At 40.2% G+C, this 26,154-nt stretch overlaps 1 protein-coding gene across 5 annotated transcripts; it reads right to left on the reverse strand.

Annotated features, from left to right (window-relative positions):
* Positions 1–1,488: 1,488 nt before the first annotated feature.
* On the reverse strand, positions 1,489–25,020 carry SLC35A1 (solute carrier family 35 member A1). Of its 5 annotated transcripts, none has more exons than XM_084799193.1 (9): positions 24,863–24,997; positions 21,761–21,912; positions 20,536–20,713; positions 12,947–13,106; positions 12,530–12,682; positions 8,219–8,285; positions 6,069–6,245; positions 5,556–5,690; positions 1,489–2,457 (listed from the first exon to the last, which is right to left on the reverse strand). In XM_084799193.1, the coding sequence occupies exons 3-9, from the start codon at positions 20,670–20,672 to the stop codon at positions 2,333–2,335; spliced, it is 954 nt and encodes a 317-aa protein (XP_084655319.1). In that variant the 5' UTR covers positions 20,673–20,713; positions 21,761–21,912; positions 24,863–24,997; the 3' UTR covers positions 1,489–2,332. The 5 variants fall into 5 exon arrangements, with proteins under 5 accessions (XP_084655319.1, XP_084655321.1, XP_084655318.1 ...); XM_084799195.1 differs by lacking the exon at positions 24,863–24,997 and adding an exon at positions 23,769–23,821 and having other exon boundaries at positions 20,635–20,713; XM_084799192.1 differs by lacking the exon at positions 24,863–24,997 and adding an exon at positions 23,769–23,820.
* Positions 25,021–26,154: the final 1,134 nt, after the last annotated feature.

A 26,154-nucleotide genomic window follows, 5' to 3' on the forward strand; every position in this document is an offset into this window, starting at 1 on the left:
ACTGTGTAGACCAGGGTGACCTGAACTCTGAAATATGCCTTCTGAGTGTTGGGAGTAGCAGAGACTGTTCTTTTTTTCCTTCAAAAAAAGGGAGGGACAGGGGAGGGGAGGACGGGACCCATGCGCGCGCACATGTACTGTATTGCATGTATGCCTGCGTGACAGAAGAGGGCTTCTGATCCCATTATAGATGGTTGTGAGCCACCATGTGGTTGCTAGGAATTGAACTCAGGACCTTTAGATGAGCAGCCATCTTAACTGCTGAGCCATCTCTCCAGCCCCCGAAATTATTCTTATAAATGAGTTAACCTGCTGTTTTCATCAAATAATTGGTGAATGGTGGTTCCCAATGTTATTTTAATTGTAGCTAGTTCTTAGGACAAATCTATGAAGATGTAAAGTAAGTATATCTTTGGCAGCAGAGCGGGCAGCTACTCCCTGTAAGAACTTAACCCCAGGGTTAACATTAGCTGAAATGTACAAGCAACAAACGATATGAAGTCAGAGACACATGCATCTAAATAGCAAGTAATTACAATGTAGGTATTGTATTCAGATTTTCTTGTCCAGTGTGGAACAGTACTAAGCCATAATGTGAGGTAAGAGTTTTGACTCCTGTTTCTGCATATAGGCAATGTAGTTTGTCTGACTTAATTCAATAATGTGAACCTGGGGGAAGGGGAGCTGGAGAGATGGCTCAGTGGTTAAGAGCACTGGTTGCTTTTCCAGAGGACCCAGGTTCAATTCCCAGCACCCACATGGCATGTCACAACTGTCTGTAATTCCAGGATCTGACAACCTCACAGACACATACATACAAGAAAAATATCAATACACATAAAAATAAATAAAATTTTTAAAAAGATCTTTTAAAAATGTGAGTTTGATAAAATATGATGTGTTACGTCCAATAGCCAAAGCATGTTCTGCCAGCACTTCACCTTGGCCTGCTACATTTAATCTAAATGTTAGTAATACAGATCTAATGAAGAGAAGTGACAGCACGAACCAGAGCTGCTGCAGTTGGAACAGACATGGTTTTAAACTGGCAGGTACGGTCCACCTTCTTACTGTACAAAGGACTCGTCCATGCAGTCACACCTGTAAGTGCTTTCTACTTCCAGTTGCATTAAACTTCCCAGAGCAAACTAACCATAGGAAGAAAATATATGCTTGGGACAGGTTTTACATGTATACTCTTCCTTTTCACTTCTTTGGAGAAACTTTTGCCTCAGACCAATGAGTATTTATGTCGTGAATAAAATTATACTGGCACTAAGCCTTGAAAGCACAGCTCTTTGAAAACACTTGTTAAGCTATAATCCTTCCCAAAAATTCTTTTTTTTTTCTCAAGGCTTGTAAGAATTGAATTTTAGCTATTATTTGAAACAACACATTTGATAAGTTCATACACTTAAAAAAGCCATGTTAATGTTTTTGCATTACCATAATGATTGTATCCATAAAAACAAAGTAACTCCCCAAAAGTGATATAAATAAATTTATTGCTGGATTTCCCCATTAACATTATAGAAATATTTTTAAATCACTGAAAGTTCACAAATTGAGAGCGCAACAGGTAACCATATTTATAAAAAAGAAAGTATAAAAGTGACTTATAAAATTTTCTGAAAAGTATATTAACTAACAGCAAAGAAATAGGAACCAGACAGTAAATGGCACAAACACAGCACTAAAGTTCCCAGTCATTTCCCAGAAGTCAGTCTGAGCCATGAAACAGTCTCTTTTACAAGTTATACAGTGAGTTTTGTTCCAAGTTGTCTTATTCCTCACTTTGATAAGAGAAGCTAGATCTTTTACTGCTGTTGGGACAAAGTGCTATCCATGACCTGGAGAACAAGGCTCTCCCTGTACCCGAACAAGAGAACAGTGTGTACAGAAAGGGCTTTGGCACCTGAACCCTCAGACACTGTCTTAAACCATGAGTACTGCAGTTTCACCTGATGTGCTGTCCATGGGTCGCTGCCTCCATGCTTCGTGTACATATCTCTCTCTCTCTCTCTCTCTCTCTCTCTCTCTCTCTCTCTCTCTCTCTCTCTCTCTCACTCACACACACACGCACACACATACACAGTGTCACTTCTGTGTACAAGATATACAATCTGCCCCACCACATTCTTCATTTTTAAATAATATACCTGACACCAAACACCAATATTAAATCTGTCCTAGCATTTCATTCATACAGTTTTCTTCTCAAGCCTTACATCATACAGTTCATATTTTGACATTGTTTAAGCTACCACCCGGCTTGAATTAAGGCTCTAATTACCAACAGTTTAGTCCTTGCAGGAATCTCTTGACATTCAGATCACACACCAATGATTCTCTCTTTTGAAGCTGCTTCTTGTTGAATGGATGTCGTGTCTTGTCTGGGTAACCCATAGATGTATATGGAAACACACACCAGAACAGCTCCCAGTGCAAAGGAAAGTGCTGAAAAGAGAGGAAAAACAAATAACTGTAATTTTGTCTTTAAAACTATAAAGAAATGGAGAATTACCCATGTGTGCACATGTTCACATGTGTAGGACTCGTGCATACATACAGGGGCAAAAGGCAGTCCTGGGTGTCATCCTTAGGAATGCCATCATCTCTTAGGCCCGGTAGCCTGAAGCCCACCAATTAGGCTACACTGGGTGGACAACAAACCCCAGAGACTCCTGCATCCATGTGGCCAGGGCCAGGACTGCACCATGCAGCACGCATGGGCTCTGGGAACCCTCTGGTCCTCGAGCGTCCCTGGCCAGCACTGTGTCCCCAGGCCTTCAGTCTTTGCAACTGTGTCTACACTACCAGGTCACATGAATGCTGTTTATGAAAGGTGGTCTATTCTAAGGGAAACAATAAATAACACTTTTCAAAAACATAATTAAGCCTGTCTTGGACTGCTTCAACAAAGGGATATATTAGTTCCCTTATAAGATACATAATTAAAGGAAATAGGTAAATGTAATGTAAGTATGTATGAATAAGAAAAGAAAATGTAGTGTGATGTAGCTTACTTATGATCCCAGGAAGCTTAGTGTAAAAGACAGTTACACAATCCAGCTTTCAAAAACCAGTGCCTCCAACCACTGGATGGTGAAAAGGTGATTTCCTATTACCTCTTCTCCATGTTACTCCTGAAAGTTAGGACATACAAACTGTGTGAGGGCTCAAGTGCCTGCTGCACCCCCGTGAGGACCTGACTCCCCAGCAGTCATCTAAAATGAGCACAGTGTTACACATCTGCAGCCTGACAGCTGGCAGAGAGGAGAGGGAGCAGGACAGCTAATCTAGGCAAATCAGCGTGTGGCCCTGTCTCAGAAAATAAGGAGCGACTGACCAAAACATCCAACATTGACCCGCAGGGACTCATACCCAAAAGAAAAAACAAAACAAAAAAATAATAGTAAAACCCTTCTATAAACCTCACATATCCACATTATATAAATGAATGCTAATGCCACAGCCATATATTTGACTTAAAATAGAACGCTATTCTATACATATGAACTATATTACAGTGGCCCAGAGTTAACAGCTTTAAGAACTGGCATGTAGATCGCTACGCATGACAGTGCATGCCTGTACGCCCAAGACAGGGGGTTCAGGAATTCAAGGGAACTAGCTACATGATGGGCGACAAGAGATAGGCCCCCACCCCTAAAAGGAATGTAAAGAAATAGCATCAAGCTACAGCTTTAGTTCACCTATAGAAAAAGACCAGCTTTGAATTCAAAGGGTGAGACAGTTTATATCTTAACATCTCAACAGTTAGCTGAAAGACTGCTAAGACATTTTATTGTTACCAAGTTTTTTCTCAGGAGCAAAGACACAAGATTATGTTAAATAAAAGGGGTGTATTAGAACTGCAGTTAAAAGTTTACCTAAATTAGGTGAAAAGAACATCTAAAATGCTAAGTGGTTGGACTTGTACAACTAACTTCCTTGTCATTTGCTGGAGCGTATTACAAGCAGATCACCTGACAAACCCAGGGGACCCAGCTTACTCACATGTGACAGAGGAAATGTGAGACAGCATTCTAACATTTCCTCAGGGCTGCTGCTAATAACTACAACAGGCAAGGCTTGAGCCATACTGTAAAATGGTTTCCTGCAGTACTAATAATGCTTCTATTTATAAGAGGAACCAGACAGTTTTTCCTCTTTTGCATAATGTAGACATTTAACATATTTTCCTTAGTAGTTTATGGTATAATAATTGGTCAATAAAGAAAATAATTTCTGCATAGCTTAAAGCCAACCTGAAACACTTAAAACATTATTGCTGCTTAAGTAATTCAAAAGCTGCATATTACAGCGATGGAAAAACCATTAGAGGGATTAGCATAGCAAAGTTCTCACAATGCCACTGTACACAAGTACACACCTAAGTCCGGAACAGGAAGACACGAGCTAAAATTGAAATGAAAGGAGCCTTGAAAATAGGCCAACATATGTTAACTCCAACGCTGAAAAGAATATCTACTATAATTTGTAGGCTTCAACTTTTTAACCAGTATATTTTATTACAACTTATTAACTGAGTGCACGTTACTTATAGCCGAAACAATATGAAAAGGGGATTAAGAAACACAATAACAAAACCGCAAGGATATTAGTTTTGAGGACCGATTTTTTTTTTTTTCTGGAACCTGGAGTAACCAGAACCTGGAACTGGAGCCCCGCAGCATTTCCTTGAGTAGTTTGTTTTTTGTTTTTGTTTTTGTTTTTTTTTAGGAGAGTCCCGAAGTGTAGCAATGAACAGCCAAAACTATCCGAAGTCTCTAAAAAACTCTGTCTCTAGTTTTTGGCTTATTTATATATTTCTTTTCAGAGTTTGTTTACAGGATTTTTTTAGTTGGCAATAATCAAGCTCTTGTATGAGGTGGTTGGTCTTCCAGTGGATTAACCTCACCTGTTCTCTCACAAGACTGTTCCGATCCCACTCTTGGGATCCTAAAAGACAAGTTTATCTCTCCTTCAATAATGTATATACTATATAATTATATACTTAAGGAATTATCACAAGTATATTCCTATTCAGACAAATAGTTTTCCCCTAATATTTTCTTTTTTTTCTTTTCTTTTTTTTTTTCTTCAAGACAGAGTTTCTCTATGTAGCCTTAGCTGTCCTGGACTTAACTTTGTAGACCAGGCTGGCCTCGAACTCACAGCGATCCCCCTGCCTCTGCCTCCCATGTGCTGGGATTAAAGGTTTTCTAACCATGATTGAATCCACAGATGCAGCAACAACAGTTACAGGGGTCCAAATGTACAACCTGACTCACCTAAGACATCCTGCACCTTGATATGTAAGGGAACATGGCCTTAATTGCTAAATAGCAACAGCGTGACCCTCTTAACATCACCCAGCACCAGCACTCTGCAGACTTAAGCTCTAGGACACTGAAACGTTTAATCACCTTCACACAGCTACAAACTACAGAATAAAGTATAAAGAGCTAGGATTACTTTTAATGAAAATTGAATCAGCTCATAAGGAGAGGCTCTTCCATGGTAACAACTGAATAGAGACTGTGACATACTTATCTGTAATCCAAACAGTATCACTGAAGCAATGGTAGAGAGGACGATGGCGGCGGCTGCGGAGAAGCCTTTCATGATGTTGTCTGTGTACTTCACCACAACGGAGGTGTAGAGGCCTCCAACACTAGCAAGGACTTGGGATACAGAAAAAAGTAAAATTTTAACAGGAAATTACAAAGCATCCTCTATGTGGAGATAACTTTCACTCCTGGAGATGATATGCTCATGACCTAGGATACGAAGAACAGTTTCCTTCAGAAGCAGTCATCTGAGAAGTTGTACAACCCTGCTTCTCAGATGCTGAAAAGACTGCGCTCTATTACAAGAGTGTATACATTTATTACTAACACATTAGAGTCTTTCAACTATGCAGATAAAATTTCTTTGGGATAGCAACTCAATAAAAACAAAGTTACATATTCCAGACTAGTGGCTGAGGACAGACAGACACCTAACTCAGCAGTTAAAAGACAAAGACAATCTCCTCAGAGCTTTTATTCCTAGATACTTACAGATAACAAACCAGACATAATACGTGTAACCAAAGAAAAATCCTTTTTCTTTAATCTCATCTCCGTCTGACAAGTAGGTGCCCACTAATGTCACAGCAATCCCTGACAGGTACATCTGGATGTTTCGCACCCACAGGGACGTGTCTGAACTCTTTAAAACTTTTTCAAAATAGACTCCTAGAAGAAAAAAAAACAGACATGGAATAGCAAAGACATTATGAATTAACTAATAGTCTTCTGTTTAGAACATCTTTTATTACATGTTATATTGAACATTACCAATTTGCTTTGACAAAACATAGATTAATAATTAAGAGGAAACTTCATAAGCTACATCTGACAAAACAATCAAGAACAGTTTTTTCCCTTTAGATAACCAAACCTCTCTCTACTCCTTAATGCCAATAAAGGGTTGGCTATGACCATCTGTAAATCTACATTACTAAGAGTAAATTATCCTACTCAGACCCCTTTAATATATAAAGGAACGAATGTGTCTTACTGTACAAAGTAACTATATAATCATCCAGATGGTATCTTTTCAATCATATAACCAAAATAAAATTAAACACAACCTTCTGAGTAAAGCTGTCCTTTGAAGCAGGCCTATAGACAATGTAACATGCCTTGTGAACTGTTAATTTGGCATTAGCTTCATGTGTATATGTATTTTTTCTGGGGATGGGGCACAGATTGTTTTTTCTGAGAAAAGGGAATAAAAACACTCTTTTGTCCCCTAAAAGGTCACAAACTACTAATTCAGGTTTTATAATTAGATGAATGCATGTTGCACAGAGACATTGAAGATTTTATCTAAAGCTATTTTATCAGATGGAGGCTTAGAAACTATTGTTTACCAACTAAAAGGTATAATTAAAAACAAGATTTTTATATTAATCTTTATTTTTGAGACATGATATCACTATGTGGCCCTGTCTGGCCCAAAACTCAGTATGTAGACCAGGCTGACCTTGAATCTGCCTGCCTCTATCTCTCAGGTCCTGCCACAGTACCTGGCAAAAACAAGATTGATTCTGATGAGACTATATTGGAAAGAGCCAGACAATGGGAACAAACATAAAATAGCTGCTATAATCTCCATCTTAGACTTTAGGTCTAAAGAAAGCTTTTAACTCTTCAGTGATCTGTTACTTAAGTACACAACTATTAAACCACTTTCTCCTCCTCATATAAGCATTTCACTACTGAAAAATATTACTCAAAATCAAAAGAATATTTTTTCAGCGATTAAAATTTTGATCCTAATTTGCTGATTTTTAAGAATGAAAGTTTATACTATAGTTAATTAAGTATATTCCTAAGTTTGGCTTTTTCTCTTCTATAAAACATCTAATTTGCAAGCAGTATTTATTTCTATGCCCTTCCTGCTTTCCTAGTGGAAAAAAGAAAAAGGTCACTGTTGAAAAAGGTAGTAATAAAGAGATATACAAATTATCACTAATATATTCTTTACTAAAAAGAGCTCTTGCATTTCATACCTGTTGGAGCTATTTCTGCAACACATTTCATTTCTTAAATTAAGATTCATATATTTATCTTTTCTTAACTCATTAGAGGAATGATTGTCCCTACATGACTCCATACTTTCCTGTTGTCTTGATGTTTTGGCTGCTCTTCTTTGACATTATGCTTCCTAAGGTACACTTCACCCACCTCCTCTTTCTATTCCATAGCTCCTAGTCTGTTGAAGCAAAGGAAGAACTTGAGGTTATAAGTGAAAGACACTCTGAGCTGGTATATTAGACCTACAGCATGGAGAAAAGCTTCAGAACACTGACACTTTGGGGAAATGGGAGGCACTTGTTGTGACCTTCTTAAAGGTTTATTTCCTTCAAAGTCAGAGGCCTTTCCATTAACTTTTAGTTCTTGGCTAAATAAGATGGTCAAGAATGATAGAAGTGTATTCTCATATAACTGTAATTCTAAAGTCTGAACTAAGTTAAATAAAATCACGTATTTACTGGGGGAAATATCTGACAAAACAAAGTAAGAAAGAAGTTAAAGCCTTAATGAGAATACAATTGTTAAGATAAACCAAGGAAATGAGAGACAGTTTTATAGTTCAATGTTTTGTTGTTGTTTTCTTTTTTAAAAAGTTACAACATGATAAGACTGCTTTCACAACTTACCTGCAAATCCAGAGCACAATACTGCAACAGCTATAGCACCAAAGCCTAATAATGGGTTCTGCTCGACCTGAAATGTGAGTTGTTGAAAGTTACTCTTAGTAACTGCAAACTCAGTTAAGCCAGCAATCCAAACAGATGATGCACCTTTAATCCCAGCACTCAGGAGGCAGAAGCAGGAGGAGATCTAGGAGTTCCAGGCCAGCCAAGGATATATAAAGACCTTGTCTTCACCACAAAAAAAGGGCTATATTATACTTCTCCTTAAAGTACATTCCACCGGGCGTGGTGGCGCACATCTTTAATCCCAGCACTCAGGAGGCAGAGGCAGGCGGATCGCTGAGAGTTCAAGGCCAACCTGGTCTACAAAGTGAGTCCAGGACAGCTAAGGCTACACAGAGAAAGAAACCCTGTCTCAAAAAACCAAAAGTACATTCCACATCAGACATATAACTATTACATAAGAATGACACAGGAGCAAACAAAAGGAAAAGACCACTTTTCAAATTAACCAAAGCCTTTAAGTTGAAAGCTTTTCTTTGAAACCACACACATAGGATATGAACAATTTAACGTGTACACTTCAATTCCCAAGTACTTGAACATAGAGTTTTACATAGTTGACCTAATTGTTAATTTTAATTTCTGCTTCTACCCTGAATCAAAGTATCAATCCTTAAAATGGTACAGTTCAACTTACTCCTTATCATGTTTTGGATAAAGTACTCACTTTTGAGACCACACACTTTACTGAGTTCTTGTGAAATACTTACTGATTCTGTGTATCAGAATCATTGCTATATACTAAGCAGGTAAGAAAATGATAAGATGCTCCTCCGACTGGTACTTAAGCAGCTTCGTGTATAGGGGACATTGGCACAGATACGTAACAGTGAAGCAGAGACAAATGCCTATAAATGTCTGTATAGGGTACCCTAACCTACTGTTTCAGCTCTCCTTTTCTTTCTTCCCTAAACTAGCTCTCAGGACCGTCTTCTGTCATCCTAAGAAATAAATAAACACTACCTGAGTGCCTTCACTGGGCCTAGAAGAGTACTGGGGCTCAGCACCTTGTTCAGAGACACTAAGCCTAATGTCAGGAGTGCCCAGGAGGGAAAGCTTAGCTAAAATGTCTGAAAGACAAGAGTACAGTATAGACCAGTGGTTCTCAAATACAGGCTGAACAAGTATCACCTAAATTTTTTCATCATTGATTATTATTTTTTAGGCAGGGTCTCACTGTGCAGGTCCAGCTGGCCTCAAACTCAAGGAGATCCACCTGCCTCTGCCTCCTGAATGCTAGGATTAAAGGTGTGCAGCACAACAGTGGGCTCACCTGAGAAGTTATTAGACATAGAAACTGTCAGGCTTTACCCTCAGCCTACTGACTCACAGACAATAAAGATAGGCCAGCAGTCTGGCTTAAGTAAACCAGTAGCTTCTGATGTACACTAAAATTGGAAAGCTGGATGCTTTTACAAGATTGGCACAGATACAAGTCATGGCATGAGAATCGCCTCCCCTACTGAGAAATGGAAAAATAATGATGCAAACTGCTTCTCGGGGCTTAACTCTGAAACTGATAACCAAGTGGGCATACATGAAGCTTGGAAGAAGGAAACAGCTATGCTATCCCAGTACAAGTAACAGCACAGTTAAGAGAGGTGTCAGTCAGTCCTGAACAAATGCAGATCTGCAAAGGTAAGCTCCAGCTTAAATTCCACAGCTAGTGGATGCTGGACAAGGACTATGGGGCTGCGGAGAACAGGTTCTGGCGAAAGCAACATGATGACTAAGGCAACTTCACTGAACTCTGAAAATAGCCTGCAGATGGGAAGTAAGAATGCCATCAAGGAACTAAGCTCAGAAAATAAGCACAAGCTAAAAAAGTAAGCAAGGCTTTGGGAAATACATTTATTTAGAATAAAAGAATATTTAAGGTTGACTTATTTTTGTTTTATGTGGTTGAGTGTTTGCATGCATGTATGAAGATTCACCAGCATGCATGCCTAGTGCCTGTGGAGGCCAAAGAGTGGCCAGGGAACTGGAGTCACAGGCAAACGTGAGCCACCATGTGGTGCCGGGAACCAAACCCAGGTCCTCTAAAAGAGCAGCCAGGACCTTAACTGCTGGGCCATCTCATCAGCACAAGAAAATATGTTTCCTGAGCCAGGTAACAATATTAGTTTTCTTAGATGGAAAGAAAGTAAAATTACCCAAACCTATTTTCCATTTTTGAAGCTTATATATTATATACAATTCTAACTTTATATATTCATTAAACTATGTAGACTTTGGGTCACGTTAATTTTCATGTGTTGTTTTTATTTGCAAGTTTTTTTTTTAATAGTAACATGAATTTGTTAAAGAGAGCTAGTATATTGTGATTGGCTATTTTAAGAATGCCTAGATAAGGCTGGGGATGTGGCTCAGTGGTAGAACACTTGCCTTACAGGCACAAGACTCTGGGCTCTATATTCAGCACTGCAAAACAAAATAAGACAAAATCCTAGGTAAGTAAAGCCTCTTTACCAGAAACCCTATGGAATATAGAAATGGAACATAAAAGCTTGCAGAAAGGTACCGAGCTGAAGGAAGAAAAGAAGCCAGAAGTGAGTAAGCGGCGCAGAGGAAGCAGTGCAGGGGGGAGGAATCAGAACACAGTATGACCGCACATTTATGAATATGCTAAGAAGAAACTCATTTTTTATATTAGCCTAAAGTTTTAACTAATTCTCTTTACCAAGAAAGGACAATGAGGTTGTTATATAAAGCACTTAGAATAAATAATCACTGTTACTGTGATTTCCAATAAAACCTTGGCCTTAATGATGACTACTTGAGCACTCAATGGCTTTTCCAGTCCACGGTTACAAAATCTTCTGCAATCCTCCAACCAAACAATCCAAAGTAGAAAAAGTGACACGGTCAAGCCACCACATTAACATTTCCATTTTTCTAGTACCAATTTCTGTATTTGCATTCTCTAAAGGACTAGGGCCAACAGAATTAATTTATATTAAAGGGGGATTTATTAGACTGATGTACATAATACATCTAGGTAGTGTAGCAATGGCTGTCTCACATTGGAGAGGCCAACAATCCAGCAGTTGCGCAGTCCATGTGACTGGATGATTCAGCCATTTTAATCTGGTGCTGAAACTCTGGCAACAGGCCAAGTGAACTTTCCAGTAAGAGTGAAGGCAATCACATAAAAAGCAAAATTTCCTTTTCCTAACTCCCTTTTGTCTGGGTAGCAACCAGAAGGTAACAATGCATATTTAGGATGGATCTTCTAAATTCAAATAATCTGATTTTTAAAGTCCCATCCTAGCTAAATAGACAACTGAGCCTAACCATGAGACAGCATAGAAACAGATCCCCCATCTTAGGCAAGCCTTCAGCTGACTACATCATTAGTTAGCTCAAGCAAGAACCACCTAGTTATGGTACCTTCAAATACCTGACTCATAAAAACTTAAAAGCAGATGTTGGGGTTGGAGAGATGGCTCAGAGGTTAAGAGCACTGGCTCTTAACCACACTACTTCCACCACTACGGACTCTAGTCCTTTGGACCTGTAAGCACAAATAAACTCTTCCATAAGTTGCCTTAGTCATGGTGTTTTAATCACAGCAATAGAAACGTTACCAATGCAATTTTGTTATCCATTAAAAAAAAAAAAAGAGGCATATACTAAAGGATGTCTTCTGTCACTAATATATTTTAGTGCTTTCCTCTTAGAACCAAAATGCCAATTGTGTTAGCTACTTTTCTATTGCTGTGATAAAACACCGTGACCAAGGCAACTACTTGAAGACTGGTTTCCTTTAGGCTTAAGCAGTTTCAGAAGGCTGAGAGTCCAGATCCATCACGGTGGGGAGGCAGCCAGTAGGCATGGCAGCCCCCACAGCTGAGAGCTTAGGTCCTGAGCCATAAGCACTAAGTGCTGCAGAGAGAACTGAACTGGGAATGTTGCACGGCTTTTAAAACCTCAAAGCTTGCTGCCAGGAGCACACTTCCTCTAGCAAGGCCACATTTCCTAAGGCTTCCTAAACAGTGACAGCAGCTGAGGAGCAAGGGGTCAAGTGCATGGTCTATGGGGGCATCTCACTTAACCACCACGTCATAGTGAGTATTACAATCCTGGACAACTGGGGAATGCTAAAGGGGGAGAACCCAACTATAAAGCAAAGTACATTTTACATCAAAGGAAGTATTACAGGCTAAATTCAGCAGAGTGACTAAACAAACAAAACAGGTTCTATAAGAAAAGATTCCTATTTTGCCTATGGTATATGATTTTGTTGCTTACCATAACTTTTGTGGCTTGGGCTGGTTTCCACTGTACGAGTGTGACCCCACCACATAGCATAAAAACTGAAATCCACTGTAATTTGCTGAGTGTTCGATTTAACATTAAGACAGTACATAAAGCAGTACATGGAATCTTCAATTGATAGGTCACCTGGTAGAAACAAAGCAACAAATAATAAATTCACCTATGTTAGTCTTTTACAGAAATATGTCTCATATCATTAACAGAATTAAGAAAATACTTGTGAATGTAATAAAGGGTTAATTTTAAAATCCCCATTTTAAAAAAATTAGCAACCTCAAATCCCAGTTTTTGTTTTGTTTTTCTTTTAAGACAAGGTGTCACTGTGTAGCCATGGCTGGCCTCGAACTCACAGAGATCTAGAGAGCTTTGTATGTCATTAACTCTGCTTACCTGGTATACTGCTGCATCCAGATTACTAAGAGCTAGGAAAGCCATGTTGTTCTGAACAGCGTATACCAGTGATGGCACACTTAACTTCACCAGTTCCTTGGGGCTCCCGAAGACATTTTCACTTATTGATGCCTTAAATCTACCCAAACTGCCAGTTTCTCTTTGAAAACAAAAGGGGAGATGAAAGAGTGGTGAGGCAGAAAATTAAACAGCCGTTCCCCATCCAGTGCTAGATACTGTGCATGCTAAGCATATGACCCACTGAACTACGTCCTCAACCTTTTGTTTTTGAGACAGGGTCTTATTCTGTGGCTGACCTTGATTCATGGTGCTCCTGTCTTCACCTCCCAAGTGCCAAGATTATAAGCATGCACCACCATGTCTGTAGCACTCTGTTAACGAGTCCTTCACACACAGTTAAGTTTCTGATGTAATTTAAGTGTACACTTAAGAATTATGCCCAACTAATTTTATATTTATTAATAGAATAGACCTATAATTTATTCCTATTTTTAAAAACTTAATTTTCTACTTAGAAAAAAGTATAATAATTAAGTATCACCAAAATCCTCTGGTCAAAGTTCCAAGAGTTTTTAAGTACAATAGGTAAAGTGTATCCGGGAGACAAAACTGCTGTCACTTAAGCCCCAGTGATGGCACACTCATCACTTCACCAACTCCTGGGGCGTCTCAAAACATTTTCACTTAAAGATGCCTTGAATCTACCCAAACTGCCAGTTTCCTTATACACTATTGTATTCAATATACCTTAGTATGTCTGAGCCTGATGAGGATGCAAGCCATATCTTTAAAGTATCTTTCAGATTATACATTTAAATGCAAATAAGAAGAGGCTATAATGGTTTTCTACAACTTGAATTTGAAAGCAAGTGATTCTTAAAACTTATAAATTTACTCAGTGCTGATTAAATATAATAGGTAATATTTATATAAACATATTGAAAATTTGTCAAATCTGTCTAATTCTAAAGGAAATCTAAATAACTGACTAACCTCAATAAAAGTAAACTGTATCTGTAATGTAAAAAAAAAAAAAGCCTACTGGTTATACATGATACATGGTCTTAAAAGCCACCTCATCGCACCCTACTCTCCACCCCAAAAAGACTGGTTATCCTGGCTGATACTTCTCCTACAGAAAATGTTATATTTGCTTTGTATATATTGCTTTATATTTGAGAGCACAGTTAAAGGACCATACTCATTTTTACAATAATTACAGTGAGCCTCTGTCTTTTATTAACATTAGAATCAACTTACAAATATTTTCATATTTAAATGCTGCAGGAACAATTACGTAAGTTCTGGGGAGGGCAACAAAATTGTGGCCCATCTTATCAAATTGATTATTCCTATGTATTCACTGTAGAACATTCCACCTCTCAAGAAAATGTTCTACTTAAGACATATAATTTGATCTAGACCATAGACGTGAAGCATCTCTGTAGGTTACAGATCTGCTACTACCAAGTTCAACAGTCTCCATGCTACAATGCTATATCTATATGCTGAAAAGTTGTGTGCCCAGTCTGGTCCTGAGGCCTACAAACACTAATAGGGAAAAAGGTACCCAAAATACACACATAATTTCCCAAGCTATCCGAACAAATTTAAGCCTTTAAACAAATTCCTTCCGTGAGGGGATGAGCTAACTCAAGGCCTTCTTTGCACTCTAGGCACACGCTCCACCATTGGTCTACATCCCCGAGTCCTTAGCTGCTTCCTGATACACATACAAGATGCATTATATGCTTGACTCACAGCTTAACCAGAGTATAAAGAACAACATTTCAATTATTTTCTCCTCCATGAAATTAAAAAAACTACCAAGGGGTCAAACCAAAATATGATGGTTCTCTTTACCTGTCAATTTGACACAGTCTGCAATCACCTGGGAAGGGGGTCCCCATGAGGTTTTCTGGGGTGAGCTGACCTGTGGGTTCTCTGTGGAAACTTATCTTGATTGTGCTAATAAGGTGGAAGAGCTACCTTCTGTAGGTAGCACCATTCCCTCAGAAGGGCATTCTCCTCTGTGTGAAGAGTCAAGACGGTGAGCTCAGCACTAGCATGCATCTGTCACTGTCCTCTTCTGAGTGTAGCCAGTGTGGCCAGCCGCCTCCGGCTACTGCCACTGTGACTTCCCTGCCAGGACTGTACCTACCTTGAAGCCTGAGAGGACAGCTGGTCTTGGGCACTTGCCCGTGTAGCCTGTAAAGTCTGCAACACCACTGCACCCTGGCAGTTACAACTGTATTGAGGCTGGCAGTTCTGATAAAGGTATAAAAGTCTGATTGCTTTCAATAAAATCACCACAGCTTAAGTTCTGCTGTGGCCCCTCCAACAGGTCTGGAATCACTCCTCTAACCTTGGCGCAGTAAGTAGTAGGAGAAAACTGGAAACAACCAGTAATGCATATATCACTATCCAAATAGCAGAATGCAGTGCACTTTGGAGAGAGACTTCTCTGTGCTGATGTGAAGAACTTATGCATGGAAAGTTATAATAAAACAAGTATAAAGACTTAAGTGAAGCGCAATGGTCAGTGTAGTCCATACGCAGTGCCCAGAACTTCCTTGCGTATAATAAAATAAACTGATTAGACCACAGAAGCTTTGTTGAAGTACACATCCTTATCGTCATCTACACACCCCTTTTCTGCTTCACGTTCTAATTTCTGGTTTAAATAAGTATATTCTTTAAATTTTTTAGCATATTTAAATTACTAGTGTGTGTGTGTGTACATATGCATGTTTCTGCATGAAATAAGTGCTCATGTGTGAGTCCTTCCACTATATGGGCCCATGGATCAAATCCGGGTCATCAGACTTGGCAGCAAGCACCTTTACCACCTGCTGTACAGCCCAGAGATTCTTAATCTATTACCGATTCCAGGATTAAGCAAATTAGTTGAGTATCTTGAAGACAACAGAAGCTAAGCTCATCAACATGGCAAAAGGAAGCAAATGTGAGTGATGGGAAGAGGTGCTGAACATAACTGTGGGTATCACGCAGAGAAATGGACGCATACAAGGGTGTGTGTCTGCATAGGTGTATACTTCCTAGCTCTGTCGTCTGCTCAAAAAGCCTAGCTCAGTGGTTCTCAGCGTCCTAATGCTGTGATCCTTTAATAAACTTTGTCCTGTTTTGGTGACCCCCCAGCCATAAAATTATTTCATTGCTACTTCCTAAGTGTAATTTTGTTACTGTTATGAACTGCACTGTAAACATCTGATATGTAGGATATCTGCTATTTAATCCCTGTTAAAAGGTCATTTGACCCCCCACCCCACCCCCACCCCCCAAAGGGAGTCAGGACCCTCAGGTTGGGAACCATTGGCCTGGAAAAAACAGCCAGTGCAGCAGCAACATGTGTACTAATACCTACAGTCTAGTGTCTAATGCCACAGCAAGGGGGTTATAAAGGAACAAGGGATCCTTGTTTAAAACCTGTAAATTAAGAGTCAGGACAAGGCGAGGACAGAGTAACCCGATTGCAGACCATAATCTGTTTAGTGCCTCATTTTTCACATCTTAATGCAGATTGTCAGTGATACTTCTGTTCAAAGTGGCCTCCAAATGCAGAACTAATGTAAAAAGAAGCTACTGTTCTGAGTGTCTGAAGGCTACATGCAAGTTGAAGAGAATGTATGTAGTAAAGAGGCTTCCTTCACACAAGGCACATAGTCAGCCATAAGCTGTTGTCAGTTAGTAAGTAACACGCACAGAGTTAGCCATAAGCTGTTGTCAGTTAATAAGTAACACGCATATAGTTCACCATAAGCTCTTGTCAGTTAGTAAGTAACTCGTAATAAATGCATTAGCTGCACTTTACATGAGGATCTGTTTTGGATCATGGTTTTGGAGGTCTTGGTTATCCCACTGCTCAGAGCTAGACAGCTCACCACACTAGAAACACAGTGCCCCACAGCTGCTCACCGTGCGGCCAACAAGCAAATGAGAACAGGACCCCAGGCCCCAGTTACCTTGAGGGCACACCTCCTACACGCCACTACACCTGATGATGCCTTTAATAGGATTCAGGATTTAACTATACCATTAAATAGTTTTTAAACTGAAACACACATAAAATAAGGTTATGTCTGTTCATGAAGAATAGACAAAAAGAAACAAGCTTTTTATTATTTTCTCATTTAAATAGTAGTTCCAAACCATTCAATAATTATCTCCAATGGTAAAATGTTTCTACTTTGAACACCAAGAAAAATAATTTCTTTTTTACACCTGGAAAATTGTTTGAATTTTTAAGCAGATCTAAATGCAGCATGTGAATCAGCTTTGGTCTCGCTATGTTTAAGAAATCATCTCATAAAGCTTCCAAGTAACAAATGGTTTCTGCTCTGCCCGTCACAGGAAAGCACTCAGAGTTTTGCCTGTATGATGTCTGTGTATCATGTGTGTGCTTGGTGCCCACAGAGACTATAAACTAGAGTTGTACTGTCAGTTATAGGTTGCTATGTAGGTGCTAAGAATTGAATCAGAGTCCTTTGCAAAAACAGTCATCGCTCCATCCCCCTTGAGATTATTTCTCTGTGTGGGTGTGTGGGTGTGGGTGTAGGTGTGTGGGTATGTGGGTGTGTGCACGCACACTCACAGATGCCAGAAAAGAGCATCAGGTACAGATCAGCAGCTGGAGTTACAGATTGTGAGCTGCCCAACGTGGGTGCTGGGAACTGAACTTGGGTCCTTGGGAAAAGCAGCAAGTACATTAAACCCTTAAGACATCTCCGCAGGCCTAGTCCCCTTCAACCCATGATTTGGTTTGGGGATTTGTGTTTTTCCTTATCTTTTCTTTCTTCCTTTTCTTTTCTCTTTTGTCGTTGGTTGGTTGTTGAGGCAGGGTCTCATTATATCACCCTAGCTGGCCTGGAACTCTAGATATAGAGCTGGCTAGCTTGGAACCCACAGAGACTCACTTGCTTCTGTCTCCCAAAGTGCTGGAAATTAAAAAAAAAAAAAAAAAGAGTGCCGCCTATCAGGTGTGGTCGCTCCTGCCCTGAATTCCAGCACTCAGGAGGCAAAGACAGGTGGATCTCTGTGAGTTCAAGGCCAGCCTGGTTCTACAAAGAAAGTTTCAGGACAGCCAGGGCTACACAGAGAAGCCCTGTCTCAAAAAACTATTAACAAACAAGCAAAAAATTGAATAAATAAAATGTGCCGCCATGCCCAGCCCAAATTATGTGTTTTAATGACTGATGTAACATCCTGTTTACTTGTAACCAATTAAAAAAATACTTTATATTTATTTATTTGGAGGGACACACATGCACGGCACATGTGGAGATCAGAGGACAACTTTGGGGAGGGGTCAGTCCTCTTCTTCTCCCATGGGTCCCCAAGACCAAACTCAAGACTGTCATGCTTAGCAGCAAGCATCTTTAACCACTGAACCATCTTACCAACCCTGATCCACTTTTTTAAGATTACTGGTTTTCATATGTATACAAAGAAATGGCAGCATTGAAAGTATCTGGAAGATCTTAAATTTTTTTTCAGAATTTGTACCACTAAATCTAAATATTTTTGGTTTTAAAATCATTACCAAACATGGCAATGAGTTGCTGAAATATGTATTTTTATATTTATAAATATATGTGTATAAATATATATTTCAGCAACACATATATTCACATTTAGTATATGCAGATAAGTTGGGAGAAAACCAGACCAACTTGCTAAGTTATATAAAATGCTTATTAATCTTTATATATTGGTTTCTAATATTTGCACCACTCACAAAACCAATCACTATAATTAGAGTTAGGATGCATGGCAGCATATGCCTGTTATCTCAGCACTCAGGAGGCTGAGGAAGAGAACCATGCGCTATAGGAAGTTCAGAGCCTGCCTCAGTTACCTAGGAAGATTCTGTGTCAAAGACAAAACTAGGGATAAATACAAAACAGTCTGTAGTGTCTTCTGTTGCAATTCCTGAGGTAGAGTTTTCTGTTCCTTTAAGTTGGTAAACCCTGTACTTTTCCAAAAAAGAAACTCAGCTGTAAGATTATATAGGTTGTTATAGGGAGACTGTTCCAGAATTTTGTCTGACTTTTTTTTTAAGATTTATTTATTTATTACACAGTGCTCTGCTTGCCTGTACACCTGCTCACCAGAAGAGGGCGTCGGATCTCATTATAGATGGTTGTGAGCCACCATGTGGTTGCTGGGATTGAACTCAGGACCTGTCTGGATGAGCAGACAGTGCTCTTAACCTCTGAGCCATCTCTCCAGCCCTTTTGTCTGACTTTTGTCAATGGGCCTTTTATAGGTACAGCAGGAACTCCCAGCTGATATCATCCAGATAAAGAATGACTTAATACAAGATAAATGTCTAGAAAACTAAACCTTATTCCATGTACATTTGTACATCCGTGCCTCTGCCTTCTCCCGTCCACCTCAAGTTGTTTTGCCTTTTGTTTTCCTGTTCTTTTCTCCCTCCCCAAACCACTGCTAGCGTGTCCTTCACATGATCTTTTGAAATCGTCTGTGCTACTGGTTTTCTGTCTCTCCCACTAAATCTATGCTTCGAGAAGGCAGTGACCACATCTATTTCATCCCTGTACACCCAGCACCTGGAAACTGCTGAACAAAGACATGTTTAAGTGTAATTTACCTAACTCTACCTAAAAGCCCAAGCACGCATTACTTCCTGTTTCCCGTACTCACCAACATACATAACGATGCACGAATTCTCACCTGCCCGGCGATTTAAATAGACCCTGGCACCTCATAAATGCCCAAGTCATTTATAGCCAGAGTTTTGTTTAATCTGTATTTAATTCTCAGCACACTGTATTATCTTCTCCAGTGAAAGAGATGAAAAAAACTAAACATCAAATAAACCGCAACACATAAATCTGTGAATAAAACTGGGTCTGCCTTATCTGGAATTCTTTCTGCTACCCTCCCTTTCACTGCGCCTTCAGCTAAAATGATTCTTCTGTGGTGTTGCTGATGCAAAGCACAGTGCTGTCACTTGTCAGCAGGGTCATCTTGTGGCACTTCATACGCTGCGTTGATAAAACATAATCAGTGTCAGAATGTTTACAAGTTAAATGACAGCATCGAAAGCACCTGGCACTTAACACAGGAAACGCTTGCAGAATGTTTATGATTATCATTGGTGTCCGCTATAACAGATCGAAATTGTTTCATGAAATAGCAGAAATGTCAGGTATCATGAGCAATACAGTCTCTGTTACAGAAGAAAAAAATACAGCGAACAAGCTGCATTTGGACCATAGAGCACAATTAGCCAGGCCCTGCTTTGAGAGACAGTTCTCCAGGTTCAACACTATCGACACTGGGGCTGGACAGTCCTGCGTTAAAGGGCCACTGTAGGCGCTGCGTGGCATCAAGGACTTCTGGGCTCTGTCCACCTGGTGCCAGTATGTACCTAACATGACAACCCAAACTACCTGCTGGGGGGCAAAGCCCCTAGGAGAAAAGTGCTACTCTAGAACAATCTAATATGTAAAGATGTTACTTGAATTTTCAGCACCTTACCTGGGAGGAAAATAAATTAACACTCCAGAAGTAGTTTTACTTACTTAGCTAAAAGTCCAACACTTATCAGTAACTTTATAACTTCCGTAATACACACGGCTGTGGTTGAGAAGTAGCGTTCTTCAGCTGTTGTCCTTGTGTACCTTAAAGCGACGGTGTAAGCTGCAGCCACCAGGGTCATCACTGCCAAGCAGTACAGCTTGAAGAATAAACTGACATTTTCTGAAAAATATGTGCAACAAAATATTATTTATATATTATAGGTATATGATGCTAATCAGCTAGTCTATAATGCTTTCCAACTTCTAGCACCATTTTTGGTTTTTTCGAGACAGGGTCTCTCTGTGTAGCCTTGGCTGTCCTAGACTCACTTTGTAGACCAGGCTGGCCTGGAACTCACAGAGATCTGCCTGCTTCTGCCTTCCGAGTGCTGGGATTAAGGGTGTGCGCCGCCACACCTGGCTCTAGCACCATGACATCTCAAATTCAATTTCCAAATAATACTTTCCATTATATGAACATAAAATACGGATGAATTTAAAATGCCATACAAAGTAGGCACAGATGCTGTTTAGTGCCCCCAACTATATACAATTATATAACATGCCAACCTTAGTTTAAGTGTTATAAATAAATAATTTTCTTTTTGATTACAAACTTGTGAAAACAGCATCAAAGCAATTACAATACATTCAAAATCTCAAGACAGTAGAAAAGGGACTTGAGAAAGGCCTCTCTGGCTTCATCTGTCATTGCAATGCCCAACATGGTTAATGTGACTATCTGGCTTGGTGGGTTTGCTGCCTTCCTTCCTCACCACCTCACATGCACTCTAGTGCTACCCTACCTCCGTCAAAAAAGGACAGGCTTTCCAGGTGGAGGAGGGCCACTCCTCGTCACCTGTGTTTAAGGCTATGCTCCTCTACTAGGTAAGAGAAAGGAAACAAGAGGAATAACTGAGTGACAAAAATGTAACTTAAGATACTTGCAGTGGTGTATATATGCAGTCCTAGCACTGGGGAGGTTTAGGCAGATCAGACTCATGATCCTGTATGTCGGGGGGGGGGGGGGGGGGAGGGAAGGGGAAGGGGGCTGCAAAAAAAAATGCCCTCATGGAAAAGTACTGCTCTAGAACAATCTAATACATAAAGATGTGGCTTTATAACCAGCCTGGGCTATATATATCCTAAGACCCTGTGTCTACCAAACACACACACACACACACAAGACTTAATATAAAACTAAATTAAAGAACAAATTATATCTAACCTCTTAGATAGAAGAACTTCCATAAAACTGGAAATGCAGGGTACAGCAGCTGTCACTCAGGTACCAAAGACAGTCCAACGCCTTTGGTAAGTTTACAATCACTGGGGAATCCGGTTTCCTGCTTTTTTCCTTCCTCCTTCCTGCTCTGATAACTGCCAGCACACAAGGCTCACACAATTAGTGCTTTCTCTTCATGACGAACTTTAGAGTATCGTAGTGTCATGTAAGATTCATATGAGAGAGCCAATCCCCACAACTGTTTTTTTCTTTTATTTTTTTATTAAATATTTTTTTACCTACAATTGTTTTTTTTTTACTAATTATAAATGAATATAATCTTCGAAATGGGGATCTACTAATGAGAATGGAGTTATTTGGAGGCAGTAACATTTCAGTTACTTGGTGTTCAAAGTTAGTGTTTTGTCATCAAATCAATTACCAATGTCCACCTGTGAACACCATTCTCAGCTCATGGGTTATATATAAGTAAGTTGGGTCCTACTGCACCAATCCCAGTTTAAGAAACATAAGGATGTTCAGTGACTTCAGGATGCCTTATGTGCTAAACAAGCTTTTGTGCACTCCTTTGGAAGCCTAACCATAGGTATTATACCTAATTATAGGTAAATAAAATAGGTATTTCAAACAGATACTTTAAAATATGGTTATACAAGAGCATAAGCAGTGCCTTCCGATAAATTAGTCCTTCTTGGAGGATTAAAGAATAACTTTTAAATTGTAGGCAAATTCTTACAATTATATCAAAGAAGTAATATTAGAGAGAAGAAATATGTCATAACTATTTATCTTTCCTTCCTAAGAGGTCCAACAAGCTAGATAAGCAAGTCTGTACAGGGACCTGAAGGAAGCCACTATAATGCTTCCATTGTTCTAAAACTTTCTTTCAAAAGACTTTATGAGTCTAAACATATGAAGCAATAACATTTAATCAGTCAGTACAAGAGAAAGCAAACTACATCACCCCAGACAGATTCTTATATGATCACTCAGAATGGCTTTATATTTTCAAGAGAATGGTTGGAAATTTTTTAAGACCCATCTCAAGACACATGGAAATGATAATAAATTCAGACTTCGGTGTCCATAAATGAAATGTTATTAAAGACAGACGGCTATCTTCTAAATTACCCTGGCTACATCTGTACTACAGCTGCAGGACTCAGTGGCTACAGTGGAAATGCACAGTCTCTACAGAAAGACTGCCCATCCCTGTCCTGAATTATCAATAGTCTCATGACTAAGTTAGGAGTGCAAAGTCAAATCTTTTTTGGCTGTGATATAGGTTCCTGGTTCCAAAAAGCAAGGTTGTAAATGTTTAACCACTAAACATAGCATTTGTTCCATAAAACATTTTCCCCCTTGAGACATGTCTCTCTATGTAGCTCTGGCTGGCCTGAACAGACTAGCCTCCAACTCACGGAGTTCTGCATGCCTCTGCCTCCTGCATGCTAGGATTAATAAGCATGAGCCATTATCATAGTTTTTTAAACCCATATAATAAAAAGATCTGTGAAAAGAATTCTTAAAAATAAGTATTAATCAAAGTACAAAACCATAAGTTTAGATACTATAAAAATACAGGACTTTGGTATTTAATGCCACTTTAGAAGCCTATTTCGGTGTTTAAAGCCAGTAAGTTTTTAAACATGACTTTCACTTAATTTCAGTTTACCATTAGATCAAAACAGTTCTTCATTCTCAACTTTCCCATATGAAGTTTCACTAATTTGGAATTTCAACGTTTTCAGGGTAATATGAAAATCCATGGTATATAACAATTTTAAACTTTCCTAAGAATCCAAATGATGTCAAGCCATTAACTAGAAACCTGGCCTACAGCTCATCCAAGCCAAGAATGCCCTTGCCAAGAACCTGTTAGTTTCCACAGTATTTGTTTCCGGGTGGGAAATGTCCCCCAAACACAGCCAGTCTAGTGTAACACTTTAGTTTTCCAATTGCAGTTTATGGGGACTATTATTTGTCATACCTGAAAGCTTGGACATTTCAGGACGTAACAGGTAAGTAATCTTTGAGGTGACTCTAGGAAGGGACAGAAACTACTCATTAGGATAAAAGGAGCAACACAACCAGATGTGACAATGTACTGGGAATAAATCGACATCTGTAAACTGTTACCAACCCATTCAGGTACTGATTTGTCTGGTGTAACTTGTAAGTGTCCATTTGTCATTTGTCCTTCAACATGTTATATTCAGAACAGCTCTCTCAATTACTCCCTCCCTGGATTGCTACAGTACTTGACTGAACTGGGATAACCCACAACAGGCGCATAAACCACCACAGAAAATGTATCTAGCATCTGATGTTGCATGTCAGTGTCCCCAAAGGATGTTCTTTAAATACGTGTCCAACATGTATTTAGACTTAAAGCCAGTACTTTTGAAGGAAAAAGAAAAACATTTACACACACACACACACACACACACACACACACACACACACACACACACACACACACACACACACACACACACACACACACACACACACACACACACACACACACACACACACACACACACACACACACACACACACACACACACACACACACACACACACACACACACACACACACACACACACACACACACACACACACACACACACACACACACACACACACACACACACACACACACACACACACACACACCCCACACCCGCGATGTCGCCGGGCACAGTAGCTCAGATCATTAATCCCAGCACTTGGGAAGCTGAGGCAGGAAGATCTCCGCGAGTTTGAAGCCAACCTGGGCTACAGAATAAGACCCCGTGGTGTTGACCCCCTGCCGAAAGAAAAAAGAAAACGCCGTTGGACCTGTGCGTGCCGCGGGGCTACAGAAGCAAGGCTCAGCCCTGTGTCCAGCTTACGTAAACTTGAACCAGCAGTGACCACAGCACTGGCGAGCGGGCCGGCCACCCGGAGGTGCACAGCGCGCCCCGCAAGCCACTGCCTCGCTCCGGGCGGGCGCCCCGGGCCGCTCGCTGCGCCGAGGTGCGGGTGCAGCCCCGAGCCCTCCCCGCCAGCAGGGCGCGGCCCCCACAGCCCGGCCTCACCTTTCGCTGCAGCCATGGTGCTGACAGAGCCTGCGGAACTGAGGCCCCTGCGGCCATAGAGACGCGCCGGCCTAGAGAGCCCGCCGCCCGAAGTGCGCCAGGAGGAAGCCGCTGGCTGCGGCGGAAGCCGGAGTGACAAGCCTGGGAAACTCGGCCCTAGAGGGCGTTCTGAAAACCGCAGCTTCCGGTTGGCTGAGCGGGCGGAGTCTAGGTGTCCCCGCCACCGCGCGACCCGGATTGCTGGCTGTCCAAAGAGATTTAAGCCACAGAAGGGATTTCGAAATGCTCTTGGTTATTCGTTTGTGTAGAAGCCGTTAGAGACGCTCCCAGAACTTGAACGTTTGTAACTTTCACCTCCGTCACGGCCTTCCGTGTTACTTCTTGGATAAATTTACTGCTCAGAAGTTTTGTGTCTGTGTCTTCATCATCCATACTTCATTGTCTAACCTGACATGGTTCCTACTTGATCTTCGAACAACAAAAAGACTTAAGAAATAGTAGATGTATTAACAGGCACGTCAACCACTATAACGGTTACTGTGACTAGAGGATGTTAATTATTTGAAAAGTACTCCTGGGGTGAAATGGCTCATGTTCAAAAAGAAAAAAATCTATATTGATGTGCTGTTGATAGCACATGCCCATAATCCCAGGATTTGAGAGGCTTATACAGAAGGAAAAAAAAAAATCTATGTTCCAGGATCAGTGTGGGCCACATAGTGAAACACTGTCAGGCACACAGAAAAAGATAGGTATTGATTTTTAAAACTACAGAAATAGCATCAGCCCTTACAGTAACAGGGATACAGGATTCTAAAATACCCAATAGCTTCCATCTTTAGTAGCATAATCTTTCTCAAAAATCCTCTTTGGAGAGTTTTAGGGTGCGAATTATAAACCATCCTTATAGGCATTGGATGCATACATAAATATATCTCACCTCTTAATGTGACTGGAAAACTTTAATACCTTATCAGTACCTTATCACTACATGTGAATATGATGCAGAAGGTGCCCCAGACTTGTTTGGCTTTTCAAGACAGAGTTTCTCTGTGTAACAGAACCCTGGCTGACCTAAACTAGATTTTTAGACCAGGCTGGCTGGGAACTCAAGAGATCTGCCTGCTGAGATTAAAGGTGTGCACCACTATGGCCAGCTATGTTTTTTTTTTTTAGGAGAAACACTCACATTCTAAGTAAACAGGCTAGAACTAAACTACATCCAAAGACCCTTTAGGTCTATGTGATCCAGCTGGAATGCAGACACACTCTGGATTACAATATGATCTGGC

This window comes from Acomys minous (genome assembly GCF_964271855.1).
Source record: "Acomys minous genome assembly, chromosome: 1".
Lineage (NCBI taxonomy): Eukaryota > Metazoa > Chordata > Mammalia > Rodentia > Muridae > Acomys > Acomys minous.